The sequence below is a fragment of the Lepidochelys olivacea genome (assembly GCF_965140295.1).
Source record: "Lepidochelys olivacea isolate rLepOli2 genome assembly, chromosome: 7".
Lineage (NCBI taxonomy): Eukaryota > Metazoa > Chordata > Testudines > Cheloniidae > Lepidochelys > Lepidochelys olivacea.
In genome coordinates, this window is record NC_140417.1 from 72,432,698 (window position 1) to 72,460,419 (window position 27,722).

The 27,722-nt window shown below is 38.4% G+C and overlaps 1 protein-coding gene across 6 annotated transcripts in view; it reads right to left on the reverse strand.

Moving 5' to 3' along the window:
* PARG (poly(ADP-ribose) glycohydrolase) overlaps window positions 1-27,722 on the reverse strand; it is a 126,400-nt gene that overhangs the window by 55,617 nt on the left and 43,061 nt on the right. For all 6 annotated transcript variants that reach the window (XM_084633595.1, XM_084633594.1, XM_084633592.1 and 3 more), the window contains 2 exons: window positions 14,163-14,255; window positions 7,007-7,164 (listed from right to left, as the gene is read on the reverse strand). In XM_084633595.1, coding sequence (XP_084489721.1) covers window positions 7,007-7,164; window positions 14,163-14,255 — 251 coding nt within the window. The remainder of the gene's footprint in view (window positions 1-7,006; window positions 7,165-14,162; window positions 14,256-27,722) is intronic.

The following is a 27,722-nucleotide window of genomic DNA, read 5'->3' on the forward strand; positions in this document are numbered from 1 at the left end:
GGGAGTGGATGGGTCACTACAAAAACTAATTTCCCTCTGCTGATACTCACACCTTCTTGTCAACTATTTTAAATGGGCCACCTTGACTGCATTGGCCTCATTAGCACTATAAAAGTGATTTTCCCTCCCTTGCTATTCACCCCTCCTTGTCAACTGTTGAGAATAGGCCACTTCCACCTTAACTGAATTGGCTTGTTAGCACTGTCCCCTTCCCCCCAACTTGGTAAGGCAACTCCCATCTTTTCGTGTGCTGTGTATTTATACCTGCCTACTGTATTTTCCACTCCATGCATTTGATGAAGTGGGTTTTAGCCCACGAAAGCTTATGCCCAAATAAATCTGTTAGTCTCTAAGGTGCCACAAGGACTCCTCGTTGTTTTTGCTGATACAGACTAACATGGCTACCACTCAAACTTAAAAAATGGTAACTACAAAATAACGTTGCTGAATAAAATATTTTAAAAAAACATCCAAGTGACTTGGGACCTTAAGTCTCACTGAAAATCAGGCTCCTAAGTTTCTTTAATACTATTGAAAATGTTACTCTTTATGTACAAGCTGATACAGATTTTAGTAAATCACTAATATGAGGTTTTTGTGGAAAAACAGGTCTCTCAAATGGATTAATGTTAAGAATGTTCTTTACAGTGTCAAAATTTTACCCAAATAATTGATCTCTAACAATCCAGGTGATAATTCTGAGAAAACCTGTCATGATGGGTATCAAGCAGACTGCAAATTATCACTCTTGTGGTAATGCAGGAGGAAATGAAATTATCTAACGAGCTATTATGTTTTCTAGTGGGGAAAAACTTCAGAGCAGACTTATACAAGTCAAACACACAAGGCACTGTGAAATAAATAGATTTGATGCTGTTGTATATCTTTTCAAATTAAGTAAGTAAATCCCACCTTTCTACATTAAAACCTGCCTTCTATTCCTTTCTTTACATAGAGAGTAGCTTAGAGGTTTGGGATTCCCCTTGGCCTCAAAGAGAAGAAACATACTATACTTCAACCATTTAACTTCACTGGCAATTTCTTCTTTTAGTTACTGCAGACTATTAACTGTCACAGGTGTAAAATATTGTCAGCGAAACAGACAAAACCAGAGCACTGAACAACCTGATGTGTAATTAGAAATTTACCTTTAAAACAAAGATGTTTTTCATTAAGGTTTGTATGAACATATATACATGGAGCAATGTAATTTTTGTTGGTCAATCCAATTGCAAACACTGCCCTCCCTTACTACACCCCCAAAAAAGAGGCATCTCTCATTTCTGGGTTTTTCCCATGTTTGGTAAGTGAACTGGATCAAAGAAAATAATAGCAACTTCTTTTTTTAAAGTTACTGGGGATCTTTTTTAGTCTTAAGAACCACAAATTTACGCTAAGGAGCAAATCTTGCTCTCGCTGAAGTCAGAGGGAACTGTGGGAGTTCAGTAACTGAAAGTTAGGCCCTAGGTCATGAGTTAGGCATGTGAAAATTGACGCTTTCAAAATTAGTAAATACTTGAAAATTGTAGGGTATGTCTACATAGAAAAGAAAAACCTGCGGTTCGCCCAGGCCAGCCAACTCGGGCTGATGGGGCTTGAGTTGCAGGGCTGCTTCAGCGCTTTGTAGACTTCTGGGCTTGGGCTGGAGCCCGAGTTCTGGGACTCGCCCACAACGCAGAACCCTAGAGCCCAGGCTCCAACCCAAGCCTGGAAGTGTACAAAGCAATGAAACAGCCCCGCAGCCCAAGTCCCACCAGCCCGAGTCAGCTAGCATGGGCCAGCTGCGGGTGTCTAGCTGCTGTGTGGATATACCCTAAGTGACTTAACTCACTGTATGACCATGGGTAATAGGAGAACCAGGAATAGAACCCAAAACTCAGTTTTTATGCTTTAAGCATTAAACCAAATTCCCATTATCCAATCATTAGAGTTTGCTCTACTAATTATTCTAAGAATATAAGAACTTTCATTTTGAAATTTAGACCACATTTTATAACCCAAATTCACATGTATATTTGTAAGTTGTACAGAAAATTATTCATTTAAAAATAAACATTTCCATCTACAATGAAGATTAATAGAATCCACAGCCATCATCCTAAAGGGGAAAAAAAACCCTTAAAAGCAATATTCAGTTCTTTGCAATGAAATGTTTATGGTTAGGAGGTAACTGGAGCCACTTTTTATAGAAACAATATATATTCCTATTCCCTAACCAGATCACCTCAAATACACTGGATAATTTACTCCACAGAGAATACTCAATGCTATGAAATTGATGTTGTTTATGGTACGAGACAACTGCATTATTGCTAAATCAGATTTCAGTTCCCCTGTATAAGTGTCTGTACAGTTTGCCCATTTCCTTTCCTATATTAAAAAAATCCATAAAAGATGCATATATCTTAACTAGTGTAAATTTTTTCCTATTTCCATTCACTAAAATAATTAGCTTAAAGATCCTGCCTGACAAGGCTGGAGTTAAATTTAGGATACATATTGGTGGTGTCAGTATATTATATTGTCACTATTGCAGAAATGCACAACAGTTTAGATGTAATTTTATATAACTTTATTTTATTGTCTTAATTGTGCGTCAAAAAAATCTCCAGGTTTATGCCGGTGTATGTACCACTTTAAAATATGAAGCTGAACCCTGTGATCTGAGCTAAGCCTATTTGTGACTTGGAACCATGCGCTTTTAATGTGCACAGTCTCTTGTTACAGGAAAACGGGGAAAGGAGCTACTGTAGCAGCATGCCATAGCTAAGAGTCAACAACTGCTGGCAGATCAGAGCCACATAAGTAAAGCGTACGAGCTCTTGACAAGCCACTCAACCCCTCTTACAGTTATCCGGAAAACTACTTTGAGAAGAAAACGTATTTTACCCTCATAACCTGCTTCAAACTCAATTTTATTTAAAAACTGCCCAAATATCATGAAGGGGCTTCCCAAAGTCTAGGAATTTAAGAGGCAAGTCTAATAATTCTCAATAGGAACAACAGGCAAACTCAACAGTATCACAATCAGTACAAACCCTCATGACAGAGACCATTCTCATCTGCAATCCTCACACAAAAGTAGAGAAATTAAAGAACAAAGGATCGGCCATACATGTTTTATTTTTTTATTTTACAAGGGAGGGAACAAGGAGGAATATTTTGTTCTCTAAAAAGGTACTAGATAGATAAGCCCTGGACACAACTCAGATTCTCTGTCTATTCACAGAACAGATACACCGTAAGCAGAAGCAGCGTAAGTTTCTTCAACTACCCTATCAACGTGCCTCAACTATGTTCTAGAAGGATCACCTTTAGAACTGAAAAATGTAATTCATTCTCTTAGCACAGTTGGTGCTTGACCTCTCTGCAGAGTCTGTCAACAAGGGTGTCACACAACAACAAACTTAATGACTACTTATTTTGTGATGGAGATAAGATTGGCATTTCAACCATAACACTTAAATTCCCCGATTGTCTCTTTTTAATTCAGACAAGTTAAAATGCATCTTTTCCATGTCAACCTAATCTCTCTCTCTCCCTTCTAAAATATTGCTCACAATATTTTTACTCACATTTCAAATGTTCTGAAAGGAAACAGCATAGGCATTGTCCTAATTACAATTCTAAGGCAACATTTTAACACTGTAATCTAAAGAGAGTCTTAGAGACCATTCCATTTCATCAGATATACTTCTAATTTATATATTATACTATTAACAACTTTAAAAACCCAAAAAGGCACATCCTTGCCAGGTTTAAAAGGGATGTATTTAATCACATTGGCAAGTGTTTTACTACTTTATTATATTATTACTTAATAGCCTCTTAGTTTGTAGGAGGAAGTACAATCTAAATTTACATGAAAATGTTACAATGTACTATAAAGTTAAGCACCACAAAGTCAAAGATGTACTGACACATATATATTTATTTTAGGTGACAATAGCAAGAGTTGGATTGGAAAGAGCAAAGTGTAAAATGGCTTATGTTATGCTGATGTATAAGCATTCTCCCTTCCAGATGACCGTAAAGCGGTCAGCATGCAGAAAAGCACTCAGGAAACTTGCCTTCATCAGCACATAACAAGGAGTGGCACATTTGAGATGGTTTACAGAAAATAAAATAAATGGTATGTCGCAGGTCTCTTGTACCAAGTATGGCTTGTTTGATAAAACAGATTGATAGCCTTGTCAAATCACAGTAAGCAAACAGTGACAATTTTTATTTAATATGTACATACCAAGTGTATCATTTCATTTTATTACCTAAAATGGCCAAGCCCTAGAGTGGAAAAGGGGGACATTTTCTGACAGCAGATTTAAAGTGTTTTAAATTAGACTTAAGATCTTTCTCAGTTTAACCATCTATGAAGTACCAATTTTTAAATGTGTTTAAAATTAATAGAGGTTAAAGGGGCATAATTCATTCTGCAATTTGATATAAAAGCCAAATCCACACAACTATGAGGGTACAGATCTTTTTCACTTTGAAACAAAAGTCCATCATTGTTAACGATGAGGGATGGATACTGTGAAGTGCAGAGCACCATCAACTCCCATAGAATCCAGTAAGATACAAGATTGAATAGCAAAACATAGTATCAGGCCCTAAAATTAACAGGGTTGAAAATACCTATATTTGGCCGACGATTTTATAGTCCTTTCCAAAACAATCACTGAACATGTGTATACCTAGTCATTTCTTTGTAGAATAAAACAAATTAATAATCAAAGATTAGGAACATGACTACTGTATGAAGTTAAAGACATTTGATTAACAGATTTCTTATGCACATGTATTTTTTTACCTTAAGCTGCAAATTTTATTATTTAAAGATTTGGTGGGAAGAAAAATGTGTATTATGCAAACATTGGGAAGGCAGAAAGTCAGTTTAATTATGGAATAATGCATTTGTTAAAAGAAAAAAAAATCACAAAAATTTGCTAATATGCACACAATTATTCTGCTTCATTAAAGGAGTATAGTACGTTAATTTCTACAGGTAATGGAAGGAATTCATTCCATTATGCAGAAGATAAAACGTAGTAGTTTCCACACAATTTAAGTCTCCATGCCATAGCACTTTGCTGTGGGGAAGCAGGGTTGCTGCAGCAGAACAACTTCTAATATATCCCTCTCTAACCACAGTAGGAAAAAAGCCCCCGATATTCCTTAAAAGTGGAGTGCATTGTTATAACAATCACAAATTATGATTTTGGACACTGCCCAGTACATTTTGTACATATGCTGCCAGCTTGTCAATGATTGTTTGTATTTTCAAATCTTATAGAATGTATTGGGACAAATTCTGCCCTAATTACAAGCATGCAACACCACTAATGGCTAAAGACATTTATTTTATTGCCCTTTCCTTCCTGTTGACATGCCCATATTTTCAAAAACCAGGAAATGTGGAGAGAAGATGACAGTGGCATTGAGGGTAGGAAGAAAATGATGCAAACTCTACGCTTTCCTTCTCTACCTCTCCCCATTTTCAAAATACAAATGGGGCCATGTTACAGTAAAAGGTGAGGTAGGAAACAGTGTTACTCCTCTGGGTCAGTTTCTCCCAGTGCTCATGGTTGAATGCCTCCATCCTTCAATCTACTTTTTGTATGCTTTCCTCCACAGCTCATGCCTTATTAATCCTTCCCTGTCTCTGCTATATTTATTCACTCTCCCCTTATGCATGGTCAGCTGCTTGTTTTCCCTCCACACCAGGTGCCCTTCCCTAGTCTATTCATTACTGGTGCAAGGGAGATAGGAAGCAGAGTTCATGGTGGCCGAGGATATGACTACTACTTCAAGCAAATGGCTGCAGTACAGCTGATCTTTCTGTCGACATGTCACTTACAGCACTGCCTGGAGTAAGAGTTAGACAAGAACTCCATGTGGATTGGACTCTAATGCAATGGAGGAGTAGCCCAAGGACTTATGAAGGATTGCATACCCATGGTTCCACTATGTAACAGAACGAGGGGAGATGGTGGTGAGATAACATCAGACTGGCTAAACAGGTAACTGCATCGGCTCCAATGGTCAAAATTTGCAAGTGTTTACAAAAACCATGACAAAACACGCTTTTTGTAAAAATCAACAGGGACTCTGATAAGCCCTAAGAACAAAGACAGTTCCACTTTTCAGGGACACTATGTTCTCTTCCTTTCCCCAGCGTCAGTAGCCTTCCATGCATGCAACATTCTGCCCTATGTAAATAAAGGGATTAGTTTGTTTTAGCGTATGTTCTGAGCAGGAGGTTTGAGATACTTTGATTTAAAAAGTGGTGATGAAACAATGTAGGAATTTATATTGGTTGATGGGCAGAGTTTAAAGAGAAAAAAGAGGGACAGGCAGGCATTACAGGCAGACAACATGGCACAGCCCAATATAATATTTAACAAAAGTTGTGAATTAAGATCAATTTAATTATTTCAGTGCAAGTTTGAGCCCATGAAGGGGAGACTAAAGGCTTGTCTACACTCAGAATTCCACTGGTTTTAGCTTAAGGTGCAATTTTAACTGCTGTAGTTAAACCAGATCACAAAAGGCTGTGTGGACACAGTCAGTTTAAGCCAGATTTATTTCAGTTTCACTTAAGTCTTCTAGGAACAGGCTGAAGCTAAAAAGAAGTAAGGCACTCTTTAATAAGAATTATACCTAGCTCTTATATAGCACTTTTCATGCTTATAAATGGAAATAAGAGTGTCCACAGGGGGGGTTGCAGTCAATTAATTAAATCAGTGCAAGTTTGTGAATAGATTGGGGTAGGACAACCTTGTTATCAAGCATTAACTTCTCATCCACAAGACCCTCATATTTCCCATAGATAATGTGATTAAATTGTTTCCTGTTTTTTCCTTATAATTTTAGAGGCAAAGATCAACTACTGAATTGGTGTTAATTGCCTTTTACTGATGTGAAAGAAAAAACAGAATTCTCCCCTAAGTGGCTACAATATTTTCCTTGAAGGGTCATCTGATCCATTTATTCAAGAATGCCATACCTGTTGAAGTTAATGTCTGGATAACTAGAATACTCAGACTTCATCTTGGCATTGCGTCGTGGAAAAGTGCAGAAAAAAGCATTGGCTAGAAAACTAGCGATCTGCTCCTGTGACATTGTGATGGAGTGATTCATCTTTTGTTTCAGTAAAGGTATTGGCTACCAGAATAGAATGGACAAAAAAGAGAGAGAGAGAGAGAGAAATAATTAGTTTAGCAATTCAAAAAAAAAAAAAAAAAAAAAGCAGGAGCACAAAATTACATTTGCTAAATTAGAGCAAGGGTAATTTAGGGCCATTGGTTGGTCCTTAAATCAGCAGCACCATTAAAGTCAAGGGCTGTTCAACTAAGATGATTGGGAACTAGCTTGTTTGACAAATAGCAGATTTCTAATCAGTAACAATAAGGCCAACAAAGCACAACTTATCAGAGAAAAAACAGGCTCCAGAGGTGGAAACAGACTGAACATAGTAATAACTGGGCAATCTTAAAATCAAGTAAGATATATATATTATATTTTATTTATTCCAGCAGCTGGATTCTAAAGTTATGCCTGTGGGTAGTTCACTACTCTGTCTCAGCAACTCTTGTCAGGCCTGACATACCTTCTGTACCCCACACATTGGTGTCATTATCTGTATCTAAAAGGTGTTATGTAATATATCTACACAAACTGGTAACATACTTGTCCCAAAAATCATTGCATGGTGCGTGTAATAGGTGTACACAAAGGGTAATGAATATGTTCCAGAATTATGTTCTTAAAATGTATTTGGCAAGCAATGCTTAAGATACAACTGTTTCAAAGGAATATGATTCTGATTGCTTGAATGTCTCTCCGTTGAAAAGTAGCCAAGATGTGACCAAAGACAAAGAAAAGCACACTGACATGCAAGAAAACAAAGACATCAGGAGAGCAAGTGGAGAAAGATGACCATTTAGCAATCTCAATGGGGGATGAAGATTGCACCCCAGGAAGCCCACCTATCTCTTGAAGCAGGGTCAATGAACTTTGGAAAGATATAAGCAGAGAGAAAAGGCCATTTTGGCATCCTTCACCAGAAGGGATAAAGGAACTGAGCACTTTGAGATCTATGAAGGGTCCTGGCCAGAGAATCTGGTCAGCCATGGTAGAAAAGAGACTTGAGAAACACTTCTTTGAACAAGAGTCTAGTTTGTTGAATCAGATTTTAGTCTTAGAAGTGTATTTTTACTTTTGTTTGTAACCTTTCATCCTTATACTTGGCATCATTCAATCCTCTGTCCTTTTTGTTAAATAAATTTGCTTTACTTTTACTATAAAACTATTAAGTGCACTTTTTGAAGGGAAGGGAGTGTAAAACCCACTTAAGCTAACAGGCTGCAGTATATTGTCTCCTTAAAGGAGCAACAAATTTAACTTCTGTTTGTTCACTAAGGAGACTGGACATTGCACTGAGAGGTCTCTAGGGAAGTCTCTGGGGGAGTTTGTTACCTGCAAGGCAAGAGCTGGACTGAGAGTCCTGAAGAGTTTACTGGGAAAGCTGAGAAGCTGGTGTGTCAGTGAGTTGTCACACTTCTTAGCAATACCAAAACTCTCAGCTGCTGAGGCTGAGAGGGTTAACATTAACTCTCAAGTCTGGGAACCTCAGCATACTGTCACAATGCTGTTGCACAATTTAAAGAAAATATATTATTACAGCACTCACCCATTTACAGCTGTAAAATGAGGGGACAAATGTCACCTTAACTATAAAAAATTTAATTACTCAACGATTTATTTTGACTCCCTCATCCAATTTTGTGTTTTGGATAACTAGAAGACTCAAATATAATTTGAATTCAAGAACACACACAACAAGCACCATTATTATTATATATTTATTTTATGACTGGCTTATCAATTTGAAGGCCTTCTTTCTTTATCCCCACCCTATAAAACATGTGCAGTGCATAAATTAGAAATTCTGTCCCTTTATGATATGCCTGAGGAGGAAGATGTTGGATGGAGTGGAGGAGTTGGAGAGGAATTTAGTTCACCATTTTCACTCCTGTGAGGAATCACTGTTCAAATCTTATTTGATCACAGGTGGAAACCAATTTGGAGAATCTCATTCTACATTCTAAGTGGGCATCTGTCCACAGCACAAAAATTAGCACAACTAGCAGTCCATGATATAAAAAGGACCAAATTTAGCAATACATTTACAGGACAAGACTAAAGTGAATTAACAGAGCTGTGAATAGGCCTGGGATGAGATCAGGAATGACATGCACTGGCAAAAATGAATCGAGAAGGTTGTACAGAGCCAACTTACAACTATCCACATTGGTAACTTGTATGATTAAACCTTTATTGACACCATTTGTTACCACTTATATTCAATCCATCTTAATCTCACAATTCCATGCAACATCCTCAGGTTGAAGATGCCTCTCTCCAAAGAATTTACAAGTCTACATCATGAATGTTATGAAGACCAGGACAACATAATTAAAGATTTAATACTTTAAGGAAAGCATAATTAGCCAGAATGGAACAGTAACTTTTATTATTATTATTATTAAAATAACCCTAATGAAGACCAAAACAAAACAAAAAAGTTTGGGGGCCAGAAAATGAAAAGAAATACTGAAAACAGGAGCCACCAACTTTCAAAGTTATCCAGGAAAAAAACAAAAAGTCTTAAGTAAAGACTAATAAAGAACAGCGTCTTACAAAGAATATTTTCCCCCCTCCCTATCTATAAGTTCACATCAGACAAAACTATCCTTTGGGGTTGTCCACACAAAACACTACAGTGGCAAGCACTGTAGCACGTCAGTGTAGACACTACCTACTCCGACAGAAAGGGTTCTTCTGTCGGTGTAGGTAATACACCGCCCCGAGAGGCAGTAGTGAGGGTGACAGAAGAATTGTTCTGTTGACATAGTGCTGTCTATATGGGGACTTAGGTCATCTTAACAATGCCACTCAGGAGCATGGATTTTTTCACACCCCAGCCTATGTAGTTAAACCAACCTAATTTTCTAGTGTTCACCAGGTCTTTGAATCTGCTCACTATTCTGACAAGGCAGTTGCTCATTAGTAATGGCTGTGAAACATCTGTGGCCACTGAAGATGGTCCCTGCTTCTTATCTGAACACCAAATATGGCTTTTAAACTCATGAGAGTAATGTTAACAGATGCACTAAGCATATTCTGCAAGTTTTCCCCTCCACAAAATGTTCTATAGTGAACAGGATGTCAGCTAAAGAAACTTAAAAGGGGCTATAACCCAAAGCAGACTCTCCTTGCTTGCAGCTCTATTTGGGAGTTCTGCCAACAAATTAACAGGGGTCATACACTACAAAGAATCTTCAGTATCTGGTTTTATAAATCATCATGAGCTGCTTCTCTGAGTGCTCTACAAGACCTGGAGAGGAGAGCAGGTTTCTGCCCCTTTATAGAAATGCTACCTTCCCCTAGACAGCAGCCACAGATTTAGGATATGTCTATACTGCAGTCAGAGTATGCGACTGCTATTTAAGTGGACACATACCCAAGCTAGCTTTAATAAGCTAGCTTGCGTTCTGGAGCAACGAAGACATGACAGCACATGCTTCAGCATGAGCTGTATGAGCCCAAGAACCTTGGGTAATTACTCGCAGGGCTAGCCTGCACTGAAGTGCACACTGTTGTGGCTTCACTACTCCAGGATCCAAGCTAACTAGACTAAAGTTAGCTCCGGTATGTCTACTTGAACTGCCACCACACCCTGTGGCTGCAGTACACACACACACAATGGAAGCATCTCTGAAAGGGTATCTTCTGTCCCCACTCCCTGCAAACAGCACACCTACAGTAAGAGGGAGATAGCTGTAAGTATGAGGGGTGGTAAGTGCAGGAAGCTGGTCTTCACCCCAGCTGGCAGCTATGCGGGACAGCCACTTTACTGGTAGGGCTGTAGGAATTCCAAAAGGCTTGAATGGGTAAAAGGAGAGAACCAGGGTAAGCATATTGGAGCCACTGCAGAGACTGAAGGACAGAGATTTATATCAGCTTCCCTCTCTCTAAATTCTTTGGCAATAAGTGGGAAGTGGGTGTTTTTGTTTGTTTGGCGGGGAGGTTGTCTCTTTTTGATAAGTAAAACGACTGCAAAAGGAGCATTCAGTTTGCACAGTGCAATTAGAACTTTACACAAAACTCAAAAGGTGGACTATAGCATTTATATAAAAACTAAGCTTTACGTTATTACTGTTAATTTTATCATTAAATTCCACACCATTCAGTGAAAAAAATACGCTTTCCATGACTACCACACCCATTTTTGCTTTGTGTTTCTTCCTTCTCTATTTGCCTGTTTTTCTCCTTCGTGTCTTTCCTCTTTTCTTCAATGCACATTTCCTCCTTGCGTTAATTTCCAGTTCTCATCTCCCATGAGCTTCACTCCCATGAAAATGATCAGCAATGAAGTAGTTAATGCTCACATTTAAAGCATGATCACTAGGTTTTAGAGTTAACCAATCAATTAGATGAATGGGGGTGATGGAGTTCACACTTCTCCAAGCTACCGTTTCAAGTTCTGTGCAAAGTGATCCATGTTTTCAATGTCTGCTTTCCAACAAGAAACCAACTTTCCTCTTCCCCAGTGGAAGTTAGGATTCTGCAGGATGTGAACATGCCATCTCTCTTACACACACACACACACAAAACATACATTAGAAAGGCTGAATCCAGGCCAGGGGCTATGTTTTTGACATTTCTGATTTAGAGTAATTATTCAGCATTAACTAGGAAATACTGTTGCAGAGCTATAAAAATGTCTTGAAACATTTTGTTAAAGAGGAGAAACTGTGTACTGGCAGAATAGAATGTGTTAGAATAAAAAGAGATGTATACCTTTAGACAACACAAGAGAAAGCAAAACCCTCAGATGCATGCAGCATTTTCACGAATGTATTAGCACATCAATAATCTCTGCATTAAATCCTTGGCTATCATTCTTAGTTTCTAAGGAGACCTTCAAAAACGGGTACAGATTCCCACTCATCTCTAGTAAATTGACCATTTTGTATTTTTACTAATCTACTTGCATGTCTACTATAAGATTAGGAAACCAAATTGGCTCTCAACTGCCATTTTGGTTTGCAAAAAGAAAAGGAGGACTTGTGGCACCGTAGAGACTAACAAATTTATTTGAGCATAAGCTTTCATGAGCTACAGCTCACTTCATCGGCATGCTCACGAAAGCTTATGCTCAAATAAATTTGTTAGTCTCTAAGGTGCCACAAGTACTCCTTTTCTTTTTGCAAATACAGACTAACACAGCTGCTACTCTGAAACCTGTCATTTTGGTTTGGTAACTTGACTTCAGGAGATGCAGAGTTTGAAAAGCCACATTTTCATACGAGCAAAAGCAATTACACATCTGAAAAACAGGATGAAATTAATGCTCTTTAGATTTTAGAAACGGAAATCAAACTAGCAGACCCTGCTATCCTTTAATCATAGCTGACAGCATGAAAAATTTTACTGTGCATTAAAAGAAGTCTGAAAAATTTCCTTCATTGAGTTTTTCCCATAACATTCAAGGGATTTTAGTTTAAGAACCACTTTTATATCTGACACAATATTACAAAATAAGTTAGAATTATTTAAGTAATGGGCTAGTAGCTATTGTAATAGTCATTTAAAAAATAATCAAATGAAAATACATTTCTTCATCCCTTCTTCTAGCTCCTCCCTCCCAATTAAACAATTGCCATCTTTGCTTCTGGTTCTCCGCAAATGCAACAAGCACAGCTTCAGTGGAGCTGGGTCATTAGGTTTTAGCACTAGCTGTGAAGAGACATTTCCTGTGTGAACAGGTGCAATAAGTAGAATTATTGGATATACAATCCTAGGAGACATGCAATAAATGAAATCTCCATTAAGAATGTTTTGACATATTTTTATAAAATGTGAAGTTATTAAATTTATATTCACTGAATTTAGATCTCTCTTTTGGCTACAGGTTTTTCTTTCTCCATATATTCATCTGTTCATATTAGGGCTCTGTAAGACTGGGTTATGATATCACAGAAGAAAAAATGGAAGAAAGATTGAAAAATCCTGTTTCACAGAATTCAGTTTATTTAGCTAAACTATACTGCTGTTGTAGATTAAGTCATTTCAGTGTATAAAATAGATTTCACTACTGCATCTTAAGTTCAGCTACCTCTAAACTCAAAGAGTGACCTAGAGATAGTATAAAATGGTCAATAACTCATCTCTCAAATAGAAACATTTCAAGGCAGTAAAACTCCTTTAAAATATGCATAATTTAATCATCTTGGTGTCCTGTGCATGCTGAATTCACTTTTAAAAGCTTTGTAGCTGTCAGAAAAGTTCTTCCAGCCAAATGACTGGTAAAAAGACCAGAAAATATTCCAATTTTCTGAATTCGTGTCCTTTGTAAACATCCTCTTTAGCATAACTAAGCAGGGCAATGCTTTTCTATTCCAATACAAACACCTTACTTTTGAAAAACCTATTTTAAAAGTTGAGACAGTCGTGCTTACTAATTAGAGGCTCTATCCTGCAAATGCTTACTCATCTAAATAGCCTTTACTCACATGAACAGTCCTATTGAGTTTGAGGTGACTATTCCCAGCAGTAAGCATTATACCAACTAAGAAGTGCCTAAAGGATTTGGCCCTATTACAATAAAGTAAAACATTCATGATCATTACTGAGAACCGTATATTCACAGACACTGTGGAGGTGTAAATATAATCATGTATTTTTATACGTAAAAGAAGAAGCCTTATCTGAAGCATTATTCACATAAGATTAAAATAGCTTTAAAAGTGGTTTCAAATCCAAAAGGCTATAAAAATCAACTAAAATATTTTCAAAGTTTAAAAATTTCATGGTCATTTCATTAGAAAGAACAAGAAATTTCTAATATATATAGAATTTTGACTGATGGCTTAAATTAAGGTTCAGAAATGAGACAGTGAGTTTTTAATGTTCTTTTGTACCATTGTGGGTGTGTGTTGTCCTCCCTGTTCCCTAGGCCTCAGCTAAATGAGACAGAACCACCATAGCTTTCAATAAGAAACGTAACATGGCTATGGCATTTTGACCCCAGCAATTAGTTATAGTTTATAGGAAATTAATCTGCCCCGGGGGTGTACCTATTTGTGCTTACTTACCTGAGTGCAGATACTAGGGAGACAAAGTGCTAGCTTCACCATATCAGGCAAGATGGACTGGAACAAATGCTGAGACTCTGCATCTTCGAGCACCTACAAAAAGAAAGATTTCCTTTGCACCAAAAATGTGATTGATATTAACAAGATAAAGACTGCACAGGTCCACTTTTCACACTGGAAAATAGTAAACATTAGGCAAGTTAATCTTAAATTATTTTGTTTAATAATCTCATTCCTATAGCATCTTTCATCCAAAGTTTTCAATTAACTTTACAAACTAATTATCTTTCCCAATAATCTGTAAAGTACAGAGTAGGTAACCATTATCCACCCATTTTACTTATATGTATGATGAGAGCAAAGGTTAAGTGACTTGTCCAAGACAAAATAAGACGGAAATGACAAGGTGAACGTAGAATCCAATTAGCCGCTAATTAATCTCTAATGTAATAAAAGACAAGACAATGGTTATCCAAAGACACTTTACAGAGTTAAATAATAAAGTTACTAAGAAATAAGAGCCAAAGGGTAGAGAAACCTAAGACGTATAGGCAAGGGAGAAGAGATGTTTCTAGCTGTAATTTAAAATGAAATGAAGAATTGCTGATGGAGAGAGAAACAGGAAGAATGTTCCCAGATCTCCCAACTGTCCTGGGTTTAACTGAACAGTCCTGCTTTGATCCCCAAAACCCCCTGTCCTGGTTGAAGTGAACATTTCCTCCATTCAGGGCTGCCCTGCAGATGGAGTTTGCCCTGGACCCCGCTTTGAGAGGGGCCCCAAACCCAGTGGTGGTGGTGTGACATGGCACACAGGGTCTCACAGCACCACTCACATTTGGCCTGTCTGCTTCTCCATCTCAGCTTCTCCTCTAAATGTGATTGGTGTTGCAATCCCATGTGCTAGGTTGCAACATCAATCAAATCTGGCCAGTCTGTCCTTCCATCTCTATGTGGATGGACCAAACCTGAGTGGTGCTGCATACCGCTTTAGCCACCTGAAATTTTGGGAGGTATATGTTCCAGGTGGCAAAAGCTGCAGTAGAGAAAAATTAACGTTGGCTAGACTGTGTGGAAGATTAAAAAAAATGGGGGTCAGGGAAATCCCAGGAACTTTTCACTCAAGATTACCAGTTTATACCAACTGGGGAATTGGTTAAGCTCAACTGAAGTCAAGAGAGCTACATTAATTTACAGCAGCTGAGGATGTGGCCTACAATCTTTGAGGGGAAGTGGCAGGTCTGAATACATCTGGTAGTTCTTCTATGCTTTTTTTTTTTTTGGCTCAGCCAATTTCCTCTTCTCCTCCCTCCTCTTATTTGATGTCACTCCATCTGTGTATATTTTATTCTAGTTTAACACAAGGCACTGAAGGAATCTGAAGAGCAAGATAGTTGGGTCCCTCCAATAGGCAACTAAGATCATTACCTTCACCAACAACGACCCCCAAAATCTGGAGATCTAGTATTCCATAGTTTTGAAGCCAAATTGTCAATTTAGAACATCCAGAATTGCTTTCTAAATATTTTATATATTGTACACACCAAAAATATGTATAGTAGATAGTGGACTTAATATGAAAAACACTGATGAGTGTTATTGACTTTAGACACGCATAAGAGTTCAGAGATTAAATAATCAAAAGTTACAAAGAAAATATTTCTTTTTAGTCATATATTTAGTAATTTTCCTGCTTCAAGTGTCCATTATATGATTTCACTACACACTGAAGTCTCTTTGAAACTTTGCAGATAGATTTCTTGCAAAGGGGACCTTCTAGCTTCCACTGGACCACCATATACTACTTCAGTTCTTCACCTTTGTGGCTTGTTCTTCCCTTAAAACTTCTGCCTTCAATTTTCCCCAAATTATTTCTACAGCATGTACAGGAGATGCGAAGGAATGAATATAAGTGCTTAGGAAGTTAAAGGAACTTATGGAACTTATGGAACAAACTAAATATGTGAAAGAAAGGAGGATAATACAACCTTAATACATACATAGTGTGGCTCTAGTTTATTATTTATAACTAGGTGAAAGTCCGTGCTGTCATTCGGGGTAAATTTGTAAAGTGTAAAAAAGCCAAAAATGGCTGAAAACTTAAAAATTGGACATAGAAGTCCATGAATTCCAGTAATGATTGAGCCTGATGATATTCTAGACAAAAAGAGCACTCAATCATCCTTGAAGCTTTTTCCTTTGCTTTGTACTGACTCAGATATCCGAGGCTTCAGAGTGAGACATAGACAGAATGACAATCCTAGAATCTTATTATAAGATGTTCATGTGAAAAAAAAAAAAAAAGACTATGATGTAGAGTTTTAAATTTCCATTTAACACTCTGAATTAAAGCTCATCTTGCAAAGAAAGTTGCAAGTCTGAGAAATCTGAAGGAAATTTGGCTGCAGTGGAGCAACTGAGTGCAAGTTATATATCAATCTATTAACAATATATTATTTTCAGAAACGGGACATGTCTTAATAAAAATTGAATAAGGCACCTACTGCACTGCAGTGGCTGGCTATTGGCTTCATGTACATTTGCATTTTTGTGCAGTAAAAAACATGGATATCAAAGTTAACATCTAAAATCTAGGTTTCAGAGTAGCAGCCGTATTAGTCTGTAACCGCAAAAAGAAAAGGAAGACTTGTGGCACCTTAGAGACTAACAAATTTATTTGAGCATGAGCTGTAGCTCACGAAAGCTTATGCTCAAATAAATTTGTTAGTCTCTAAGGTGCCACAAGTCCTCCTTTTCTTTTTATCTAAAATCTAGTACCCTTCAATTTTAGCAGGAAACTTTAAAGATGTTGGCTTGTTCTCCCACAGCACGAACACCCCCGAATAATGAGATAAACAAAAAAGTGTTGCAAGTCTGGAATTTCAGACTTCAAGCCATAAAATAAAATGAATACATATATAAATTAAATCTATTCAAAAGAAGACATTTAACCTTAAGTGTCACCAGGCTGTCAAATTCTGATATTCTCTCTCCTTTGGGTAACGCTTCCTGTCTTTTAAAACTGACACATGAATAGTAGCCGCCATGCTTTGCTGACTGTCACAAACTATACAGTATCACTTATCTGGTGACACACTATGGTACTGAACTTTGTCATAGCTGTCAACACTTCAACCTTTTGTTTATACTCCTTTGCAGAAAATGTAATGATAGTATGACACACATCCTTCCTGAAACAGAACCAAGGCCAGCAACTTCACAAGTCTGATGGCAAATGCGTAATTAAATGAATATAAGTGCACATTTTAAACTCTGCAATTCTGCTTTCCTTTTTCCCTTTCTTTTCCCTCCTTATGCCCCTACAAGAGCATCTTCCTCTGTCTCTCTTACCCACCTATAAGTTTGATTAGGAATCCTTCCTGTACAAATCATGAGGCAAAGTACAGACATTTATGCACAGGAGTACTTTCACTGGGACTACTCACGTACATGAAGTTAAGCATGGAATAAGTGTTATCAGTATCAGGACCTAAAGGCCTAATTCTACAGCACCCACACAAGTGAATAATCCCACTGATTATTTTAACAGAACTCATTTACCTGAGTAAGGGCTACAAGACTGGGTACTAAATCCACAAGCATACCCAGGATCTCCCAGCTTTTTCTCTAGGGATCATCATTGCTTTCAACCCTCTCCTTTTTACAAGGCAGAGTTCCCTAAATAGTTTTCACCATAGATTCACAGTGCTTTTACCTAGAAAAGGGGGGGGGAGAGGTGATGAAGGGGGTACTTCCCCTTTTTCCCCAGCCCACTAGGTCTTCTCAACAACACTTCTAAACTTAACTAAACTATCAAGTTTTCAGGTGGAAACAAAACACACTAACGTGACTGTTGCAGGATGCAGACCAAGAGCACACCCCCTTATGGCCTGCCAAACATTGCAACCACCGTGACTCAGTTTCCCTCCTAGTTTTTACCAATAATTCTCTTGGCCATCGGCACAGTTCCACTGCTGAGTGACTTAACCCTCTGGCCAAGTCACAAGAACCCCTTCTGGGCTCTGAAGTCCAAACACACACAGAAGTCTTCCAGTCATTCCTTCCTGAGGGTCTGTCTTCTTGTCACCTCAATTCCAGCCCTTCCTTCCCAGGCTCAGCAACAAGACATTGTGGGCTCTATTCAGTCGGTATTCCCACTTATATAAAGGGGACATTTGAGGGTGGGAGAGTGCAAACAGAGTGGCAGTACAAGTGGAACTCACACCCACCCTCTATGGATTCCTGGCCCGGGGAACACTAAAAATTGGACTGACTGAACCCCATAACCACTACCTGTCTTGCTTCTCTTTTCTTCTATACTACCAGCTTTCCTGACTGCCCTCCTAATTCTTTATAGAGCACAGACTCCCAAGATTCCTCTCCCGGGAGTCCTCTCTACTTGGCTCTCCTCTTACTGAGATGCTGCCTTTATATCTCCCAGTGCACCCAGCTCCTAGTCATCTGATTGTCACATGACTTTAATTCATTTCTTCCACCTGGGGACACGGGGCAGGGAGGGCTCAGGTGTAGATGAACTCTAACCTCCTTACAAGTCCACTCACTCTGTGACAGTGGCAATGAGAAAAAGTGATACAATACTTTAATTATAATAATAATAATAATATTGTGATCCGATTCAAATGATGAAAATCTATTCTTTTTGATTGCAGATGCCCAAACTTTGGAACATTAAGCCATGCTCATTTGTGGATAAATTTACATTATTTCTCTTTTTCTAACTTAAGGTACAGAAGCATAAAAATTGTTGCCAACATTTTTCTTGATAGAGGGAAATAAAAAACATTAGCAATAAAAAGCTATAGTTGACCAGTTAGGTCCTTACTTTTTTAACATGTACTTACCCTTTGCGGCATTTTTTGGGCAACTGGATTTGAAACTAAGTTATATAACTGAATGAAATCTACAGTGTATTTTACCTATCACCAAAAATTTTGAAGGAATATTTAAAGCTTTAAGATCTTTTTAGGAGGGTTTTATTTCTCAGGGAAGCTCTAGGGTTTATTTACAAAACATGAGCTACTATTTGCCAAATATAATTTGGTAATTTCATCAAGGTTTGCACCTGAGTGGTTGACTAAATGACTATGACTTAAGTGATGCAAATGGTTTAATGAGTTGTAGCAGAGGTAAGAGCTCCTGGCCAAGCATACTTGACTTGCAATTTAGCAAAATGAACATTTATACTGCAGCAAAAGAAGCCCGACTAAACACTGCCATAAGTAATGACTGCTTGTCAATATAAACTGGTCCTCCAAATATAATGAACAAATGTGCCTGACAGCCCAAATGAGAAGAGGCTGAGGTAGCATGTGGTGGTAGTGATGGCAGGGAGTTTAAATCTAAATCTGACAGCCCATCAAACCAAACAAACTAAACATACGAAACATGCACTTAGACAACTCTATCCATCACATAAGAAGGTAGAATAATGAAGCCAAAAAGACAAAAACAACATGCAGAGACAGCAATGGCTTAACATTTTCTACTTGGTTGTTTTCTCTTCCCCATATTAACTTGCTGTGACAGGATGCTGACTGACTGAACAACACTTCAGTAACAAAATGAATGTTTCCTTCAGACCTGATGAAATCTGTGTTTCCCAACTGTAATTTATTTTGGTCATTTTACTCCTTTCTGCTCTTCAAACTGCAGTGGTATTGTTTGTAAGAAAACATTTTTCCTGTTTTAAAACATCTTGTTTCATATTTGGAATCAGTTTCCACAATACTAGTTACTGTCATGACCTGCCTTTCCAGCTAAGCAGTTTCGCCAACTATTGTAACAGTAGATGCAATATAGATGGAGGTGGTAACCACTCTACAGCTAAAACAATTATTGTTGATTTTATGTGACATTGTAATATCATGTCTACTGCATTCAACTTAAGGAGTTTTATGTTTAAATTTAGCAGACTATACTATTTCCCCCTAAACAAAATACCCTCAATATTCCTAGTGCCTAATAAAATCAATACAATATTAATTTCTGGATTTTACATATATATTAATTATAAATTATATTATATTATATTAATAAATAAATGTGCACACTCAGTAGCCACATACACACACATTCAGAAGCCAGCAGAGAGATTTTGAATCAATAATATAGTTCCAGGAATGAACAAAAAATATGAATGAAGCAGATTTTATTCTTGTATTTACAAAGTAAGAACAAACTGAAATTCTGGGTTAAAGGAGTTTAATATGAATTTTACTCCCATAAGAAGAGAAAGTGCAGAGAGGTCATTTGACTATTAAGTCATATTCATAAAATTCAGTCCCTTTTTGTGTATCAAAGGGATAAGGGCATGGAAAAGAAAATAAAGCAGAGCAATAATAATTAAAAGTAAAACACATTGTTCCCATTTGGGGAGGGAGCAATAAGCATTTACTATATTAATTTACAGATTTTAATTTGTTTGTTTCTTTACCAAGGCCACAATTTTGTCCTGCTTATATACATTCAAAATACTGCTGCAGAGGTCATTTTCTTAGCTCATCGCTTCGACCAGGTCACCCCACTTTGCATCCCTCCATCAGTTTCCCTTTCTCCATCAGATCAAATTTAAGCTGCTTGTCTTCATTTTCAAGCCCTATTCCCAAAGTTGCCTATCATGTCTCATACACTAGTGAGATGCTGACTCATCTCCCTTCAGTCAATGATGTCACCCTTCAACATGCACTCATTAAGCTTCCAAAAGAGTACCTTTCTTGTGCTTTGGAAGAGTTCTTTGTATATAACTGTAAAGCTACCTCATTATCCTCCTTCAAAATACCTCCTTAAAACTATCCCTTGCAGTGAAGCCTACAAAAACAAACAAACTTTAAAATGGTTAGGCAGCTGGAGTCCTATGAGAACTGCCTATCACATTAACCAATACTGGCTCCTTGTTTTCTTGTGCTTCCCTGATCTGTTGTCTTTTGTCTTATACTTCAGGCCCTACTTAACTTTCGATATAGCAGATTCGCAATATTAGACTTCCACCGCAATTTTGACAGTGGGAGTCCCCGCTCTCAGACCCCAGAAGCTGATAACGGGAGCCCCAGGCAATCAACAGTGCAAAATCGTGGAAAAGTAATAATGGACTTTTCCGCAATTTTCCACGGCTTGTCCACAAAGCAGCTGCAATTTTTTGACAATCATCCTGCAATTCAAGTTGGGCCTTACTTAGACTGTCATCCCTTTGGGGCACGGACCATCTTTTTGTTGTGTGTTTGTACAGCACCTAGCACAGTTGGGTCCCAGTCCATGACAGATAGTCCTAGGTGCTACCACAATATAAACAGAACAATTTTCTATCATACATCAATATTTTACCAGAAAGAAGAATAACCTCATCGATAACCATTCAGGACTCCCCAAGAGGCATATGATAAATGCTAAAACAGAAATGATTCAAAACATTGGGGATTCCGAAAAGTAATTTTGCCTATGAGTTTATTTGGTAAATATTTATAAACTACATATTAATCTAACCTGTTCCTGGTTTGACTGAGAAGAGATCCTCAGGACACTTTATAAACAGTGATTTAACTCAAACTGCTGTCTATCACATAACCCGGGCTTCTTGCTTGGGAGATAATTATGATTCCACTTTGACTGCATTGTGCCAGCACACACCTACACATTTTATCAATGGTTTGTGTCAGGGACTGATACACAGATATGAGGGTGCAGTTCTCTAATAAGTATACATATATAGCCTTGTACCATGTAAAACAAACTATTAATCATTGTCTTTATCCAAAACACTGTAGAAAGCATGACAAGAAAGCCTACAGCCTGGCAGCAAAAAAAACAGTAAGTGTTTAGGCTTTTATTTTTATTCTTACTTTAAGAATTGTTAATGAATTTCCAACACTATAGGAAAACAAAACAAAAAACAGCCAAACAAATGAACTCCCTCCTCTCCCCTTTTTAAGTTATCACATGAAACTAATTAAGTAGGAAACACACTCTGCTGTCAACTCCATCCCATTACTCAGATACTCTTCCGATGAGAAACCATAGGAAGAACAAAGTAATCTTTGGAGGGATGAGAAAAAATCACAACACAGGATTATGCAGAGAAGAACTTTATTTGAAAAAAAGAGAAATGTTTCTGACATTTATCAAAACCACAAACTGACACTTTGAAAAGAAAAAGGAAGACAGGTTACAAGAAAGAAGTTAATTCATTTTTGTTTAAAATTTTTGCAGGCTCATATATGTCTCCTGCCAACTGAACCCTGAAATGATCTCTCAGGTCTATCAACCTTGACAACTGCAGCTTCATTCTTACAGTTTTTCAAATTTTTAAATAAAGTCCAAACGGTTAATGAGAAATAATTATAAAAAGTGTATTAAATTTATTTTTATGACTCATTTTAATGTACTTTTTAAAAAAACAGTTCATATTTCACCACAGTACTGGAAAGATAACATTTCCCTCATGGGCATGGACATCAACCTGGGTCTGGTGAATGACATACTATACTTTTTACATCTCAGTTGCTGGTCTGCATCAGTAATGCTTGAAAGTCATTGACGTCTGAAAGTCACTTATGTGAAATAACCAGCCATCTCCCTAGCTATGAAGGATTGTTCACATCAGTACTTTCCTTTGTCCAAGTGATGGGGCTTCCAACACCTACTTTGAGACTAGTCAAAAGCCTAACAGATTTCATCATCAGGCATTCTGATATTCAGTCTATATTTTTTCCCCCACTCATCTTGGTTCCATTATCCTTAAAATGTTTAATGACTTCCTTCTTTACTATATGGCCCGTGAGTGAAAACTAATTTACTCCAGAAGCTTTTCTGTCACCATGAAATTGCAAGAGTAGAGCTCCATCATTTTATGAGCACCAGCAGACCCCTACGAGGGAAAGCCTAGTAACTATGTACTACAGTTGAAAGATGCTGGATTGAAGTCATGGAGTCTGAAGCATTACCCGAAATGAGCTGCAGCACAGGCAGCAGCAGCAGCAACGCAAGCTTCCCAACACTGACCATCCAACGTGCTCCACCCCTCACCTGAGCAGATCGTCTCTAGGAGTCAGCTTCCATGACTACTCAAATCTTTGACACATGTACTGCTGAAACTGCCAAAAAAGCTGATATACATCCTCTCCCACTGGCAGGAATAGTAGGTTCAACCTATTACCTTTTTGATTGTAGAATTTCCCCAATAATATTGGCTACCAGAGAAGCGTGGGCCAGTTTGGCTAGAAATATTAAATTCTGTTTCTTCTCACACATACTGTCATAAATATAAAGGGAAGGGTAAACCCCTTTGAAATCCCTCCTGGCCAGGGGAAAGCTCCTCTCACATGTAAAGGGTTAAGAAGCTAAAGGTAACCTCGCTGGCACCTGACCAAAATGACCAATGAGGAGACAAGATACTTTCAAAAGCTGGGAGGAGGGAGAGAAACAAAGGGTCTATGTCTGTCTGTAGTCGTCTTGGCCGGGGATAGACCAGGAATGGAGTCTTAGAACTTTTAGTAAGTAACCTAGCTAGGTATGTGTTAGATTATGATTTCTTTAAATGGCTGAGAAAAGAATTGTGCTGAATAGAATAACTATTTCTGTCTGTGTATCTTTTTTGTAACTTAAGGTTTTGCCTAGAGGGGTTCTCTATGTTTTTGAATCTAATTACCCTGTAAGATATCTACCATCCTAATTTTACAGGGGGGATTTCTTTATTTCTACTTACTTCTATTCTTTATTAAAAGTCTTCTTGTAAGAAAACTGAATGCTTTTTCATTGTTCTCAGATCCAAGGGTTTGGGTCTGTGGTCACCTTTGCAAATTGGTGAGGCTTTTTATCCAACATTTCCCAGGAAAGGGGGGGTGCAAGTGTTGGGAGGATTGTTCATTGTTCTTAAGATCCAAGGGTCTGGGTCTGTAGTCACCTAGGCAAATTGGTGAAGCTTTTTACCAAACCTTGTCCGGGAAGTGGGGTGCAAGGTTTTGGGAAGTATTTTGGGGGGAAAGACACGTCCAAACAGCTCTTCCCCAGTAACCAGTATTAGTTTGGTGGTGGTAGCGGCCAATCCAAGGACAACGGGTGGAATATTTTGTACCTTGGGGAAGTTTTGACCTAAGCTGGTAAAGATAAGCTTAGGAGGTTTTTCATGCAGGTCCCCACATCTGTACCCTAGAGTTCAGAGTGGGGGAGGAACCTTGACACATACATACTGTACTTTGGGTCAACCCATTGCTGAAAATGGACAAGAAATCATTAATGGGTAGAGTGGATGGATAAGGGGATAATTTGGGTGTCTCAGTTGATCGCAGAGATCAGTTTCTCCTATTCCAAGAACTCCAACCCTGCAATCTACTCGGTCCACCTGCATGACATTACCGGCAGCTTAAGCATCTCTTGAAGGACATTTGAGCCTGATGCGCTGGAAGGACCAGAGACTTCAGAATTGTTGTTGATGTGGTGAGAGCTTCATTAAGTTCACCCAACCAACCGGAGCCCATTATGGCTTACAGGCCCTAAAGACCCTCCCTAATTTAACTGCCTGAACCATGCATGTATATCCTTGAACACTAGCCAATGGGGAAGTGCCTTGCAAAACATTAAAAACTCTATCCAGCAGAGAATTATATTTCATTGATACTGGTCCCCATATAGGTTACTGTGGACAGGCCTTGCCAAAAAGAGACTCCTGCTGGAGATGTGGGTTTCCTGCAGCCACACACAGTCTCAAAAGTTTTGCAGCTGATACAATCCTTTTGGCTAGAAATAAGTAGGAAGATTAATATGATAGTAGATATCTCCTTAAAAATTACTTCCCACACTGTGTTTAGCAATTTATCCCTTCATCTTGGAAAATCTCCATCTCACAGAAAGCTTGGTTCTCCAGAGCAGTGCTTGAAACCAAACAACTACCTCACACCTCAGATACATTTGAAAAGATTTGCTCTAACTTTTTAGAATCTTTGATTAATCTCTACAAAATAGAAACCAAAATGTCACTTTTTTGCTTCCCCTCCTCCCTTTCCATTCCTCTTCTTTTACTGCTTTGGTCTTTTGTCTCTATTCTCTGTTCTTCTCTCATAGGGGCGGGTGGAACCCAATAAAATAAATTTTTTTGAAACGGTGTCAGAAAGCATTGTAATGGTAGCGTTTTTCAAAAGTCTACCAAGAACAGGCTTGACACCAAAAACTTGATTTGTGGATGCCACGAAAAAGGCAACCTATGTTAACAAATTTCATTCACTACTAACACGGTCCATTTTTGAATCAGTGTTCCCAGCTGCCAGCACTGCACACCTAACATGACAGAGAGCCCTACTTGAACAATATCTCTAGTAATAAAGATGCCATGTGCCTAATCAGAACCCCAGTAACATCTGGTGCAAACTCACGGCCTTCAGTAAGTAGACAGCTCTTGGTAAGCAATTCTGTTGATGAGGATACTATAAGGAATAGACTCCAAGTCACTTTCTAAGAGGAGACAGCAGGAGTAAAAAAAGCAGTTAAAAACCTTCAGTTACAAGAATAAGCAGATAGGACTTTGAAGACAGACTGGAAATATCTGTAAATGGCACTAAAAGAAAAGGAGGACTTGTGGCACCTTAGAGACTAACCAATTTATTAGAGCATAAGCTTTCGTGAGCTACAGCTCACTTCCTCAGATGCATATCATGGAAACTGCAGCAGGCTTTATATATACACAGAGAATATGAAACAATACCTATTCCCACCCCACTGTCTTGCTGGTAATAGCTTATCTAAAGTGATTTCCAGCACAAATCCAGGTTTTCTCACCCTCCACCCCCCCACACAAATTCACTCTCCTGCTGGTGATAGCCCATCCAAAGTGACAACTCTTTACACAATGTGCATGACAATCAGGCTGGGCTATTTCCTGCACAAATCCAGGTTCTCACATCCCCCCCACCCCCATACACACACAAACTCACTCTCCTGCTGGCAATAGCTCATCCAAACTGACCACTCTTCAAGTTAAAATCCAAGTTAAACCAGAACATCTGGGGGGGGGGGTAGGAAAAAACAAGAGGAAACAGGCTACCTTGCATAATGACTTAGCCACTCCAAGTCTCTATTTAAGCCTAAATTAATAGTATCCAATTTGCAAATGAATTCCAATTCAGCAGTTTCTCGCTGGAGTCTGGATTTGAAGTTTTTTTGTTTTAAGATAGCGACCTTCATGTCTGTGATCGCGTGACCAGAGAGATTGAAGTGTTCTCCGACTGGTTTATGAATGTTATAATTCTTGACATCTGATTTGTGTCCATTTATTCTTTTACGTAGAGACTGTCCAGTTTGACCAATGTACATGGCAGAGGGGCATTGCTGGCACATGATGGCATATATCACATTGGTGGATGTGCAGGTGAACGAGCCTCTGATAGTGTGGCTGATGTTATTAGGCCCTGTGATGGTGTCCCCTGAATAGATATGTGGGCACAGTTGGCAACGGGCTTTGTTGCAAGGATAAGTTCCTGGGTTAGTGGTTCAAATCTTGGGAGACAGGCCAGTCCTTGCCTACAGACAGCCCCGCAACCTGAAGCAAATACTCACCAACAACCACATACCACACAACAGAACCACTAACCCAGGAACTTATCCTTGCAACAAAGCCCCCCAGATGTTCTGGTTTAACTTGGATTTTAACTTGAAGAGTGGTCAGTTTGGATGAGCTATTACCAGCAGGAGAGTGAGTTTGTGTGTGTATGGGGGTGGGGGGGATGTGAGAACCTGGATTTGTGCAGGAAATAGCCCAGCCTGATTGTCATGCACATTGTGTAAAGAGTTGTCACTTTGGATGGGCTATCACCAGCAGGAGAGTGAATTTGTGTGGGGGGGTGGAGGGTGAGAAAACCTGGATTTGTGCTGGAAATCACTTTAGATAAGCTATTACCAGCAGGACAGTGGGGTGGGAATAGGTATTGTTTCATATTCTCTGTGTATATATAAAGCCTGCTGCAGTTTCCACGATATGCATCTGAGGAAGTGAGCTGTAGCTCACGAAAGCTTATGCTCTAATAAATTGGTTAGTCTCTAAGGTGCCACAAGTCCTCCTTTTCTTTTTGCGAATACAGACTAACACGGCTGTTACTCTGAAACCTGTAAATGGCACTGCCATTTTTTTCCACAGCCACTTTTCAGGATAGCACTGCACTTCAAAGTTTTGAAAGATTTTACCTTTGAAACTTTTTCAGTGGCACAACTATTTCTGACACCTATTATGTGGAGACACCATGAAATAAAGCAAGAAGAGGAATGTTCTGATGAAAGAGCTTGTAGCTCACTCATTTGTGACAAGGAATTGTTGTGGGTAATGGCATAGTTTTCATACAACCTAATGATTACAGTAAAATCTGCCTAAAGCAACCACTCAAAAGGCCTGACAAAAATCTGACTGATGAGCAGAGGTGGCTTTCAAATGAAGGCTGCGTATATAGGTACCTTCAAATTAATTAGATGTCTAATAGAAGCGGTCTCTTGCATAGTTTCACTGCATTTTAAAAATCTAAAATACACCTTTCCATATGGCTTAATGCATATGTACAAACTTTATGC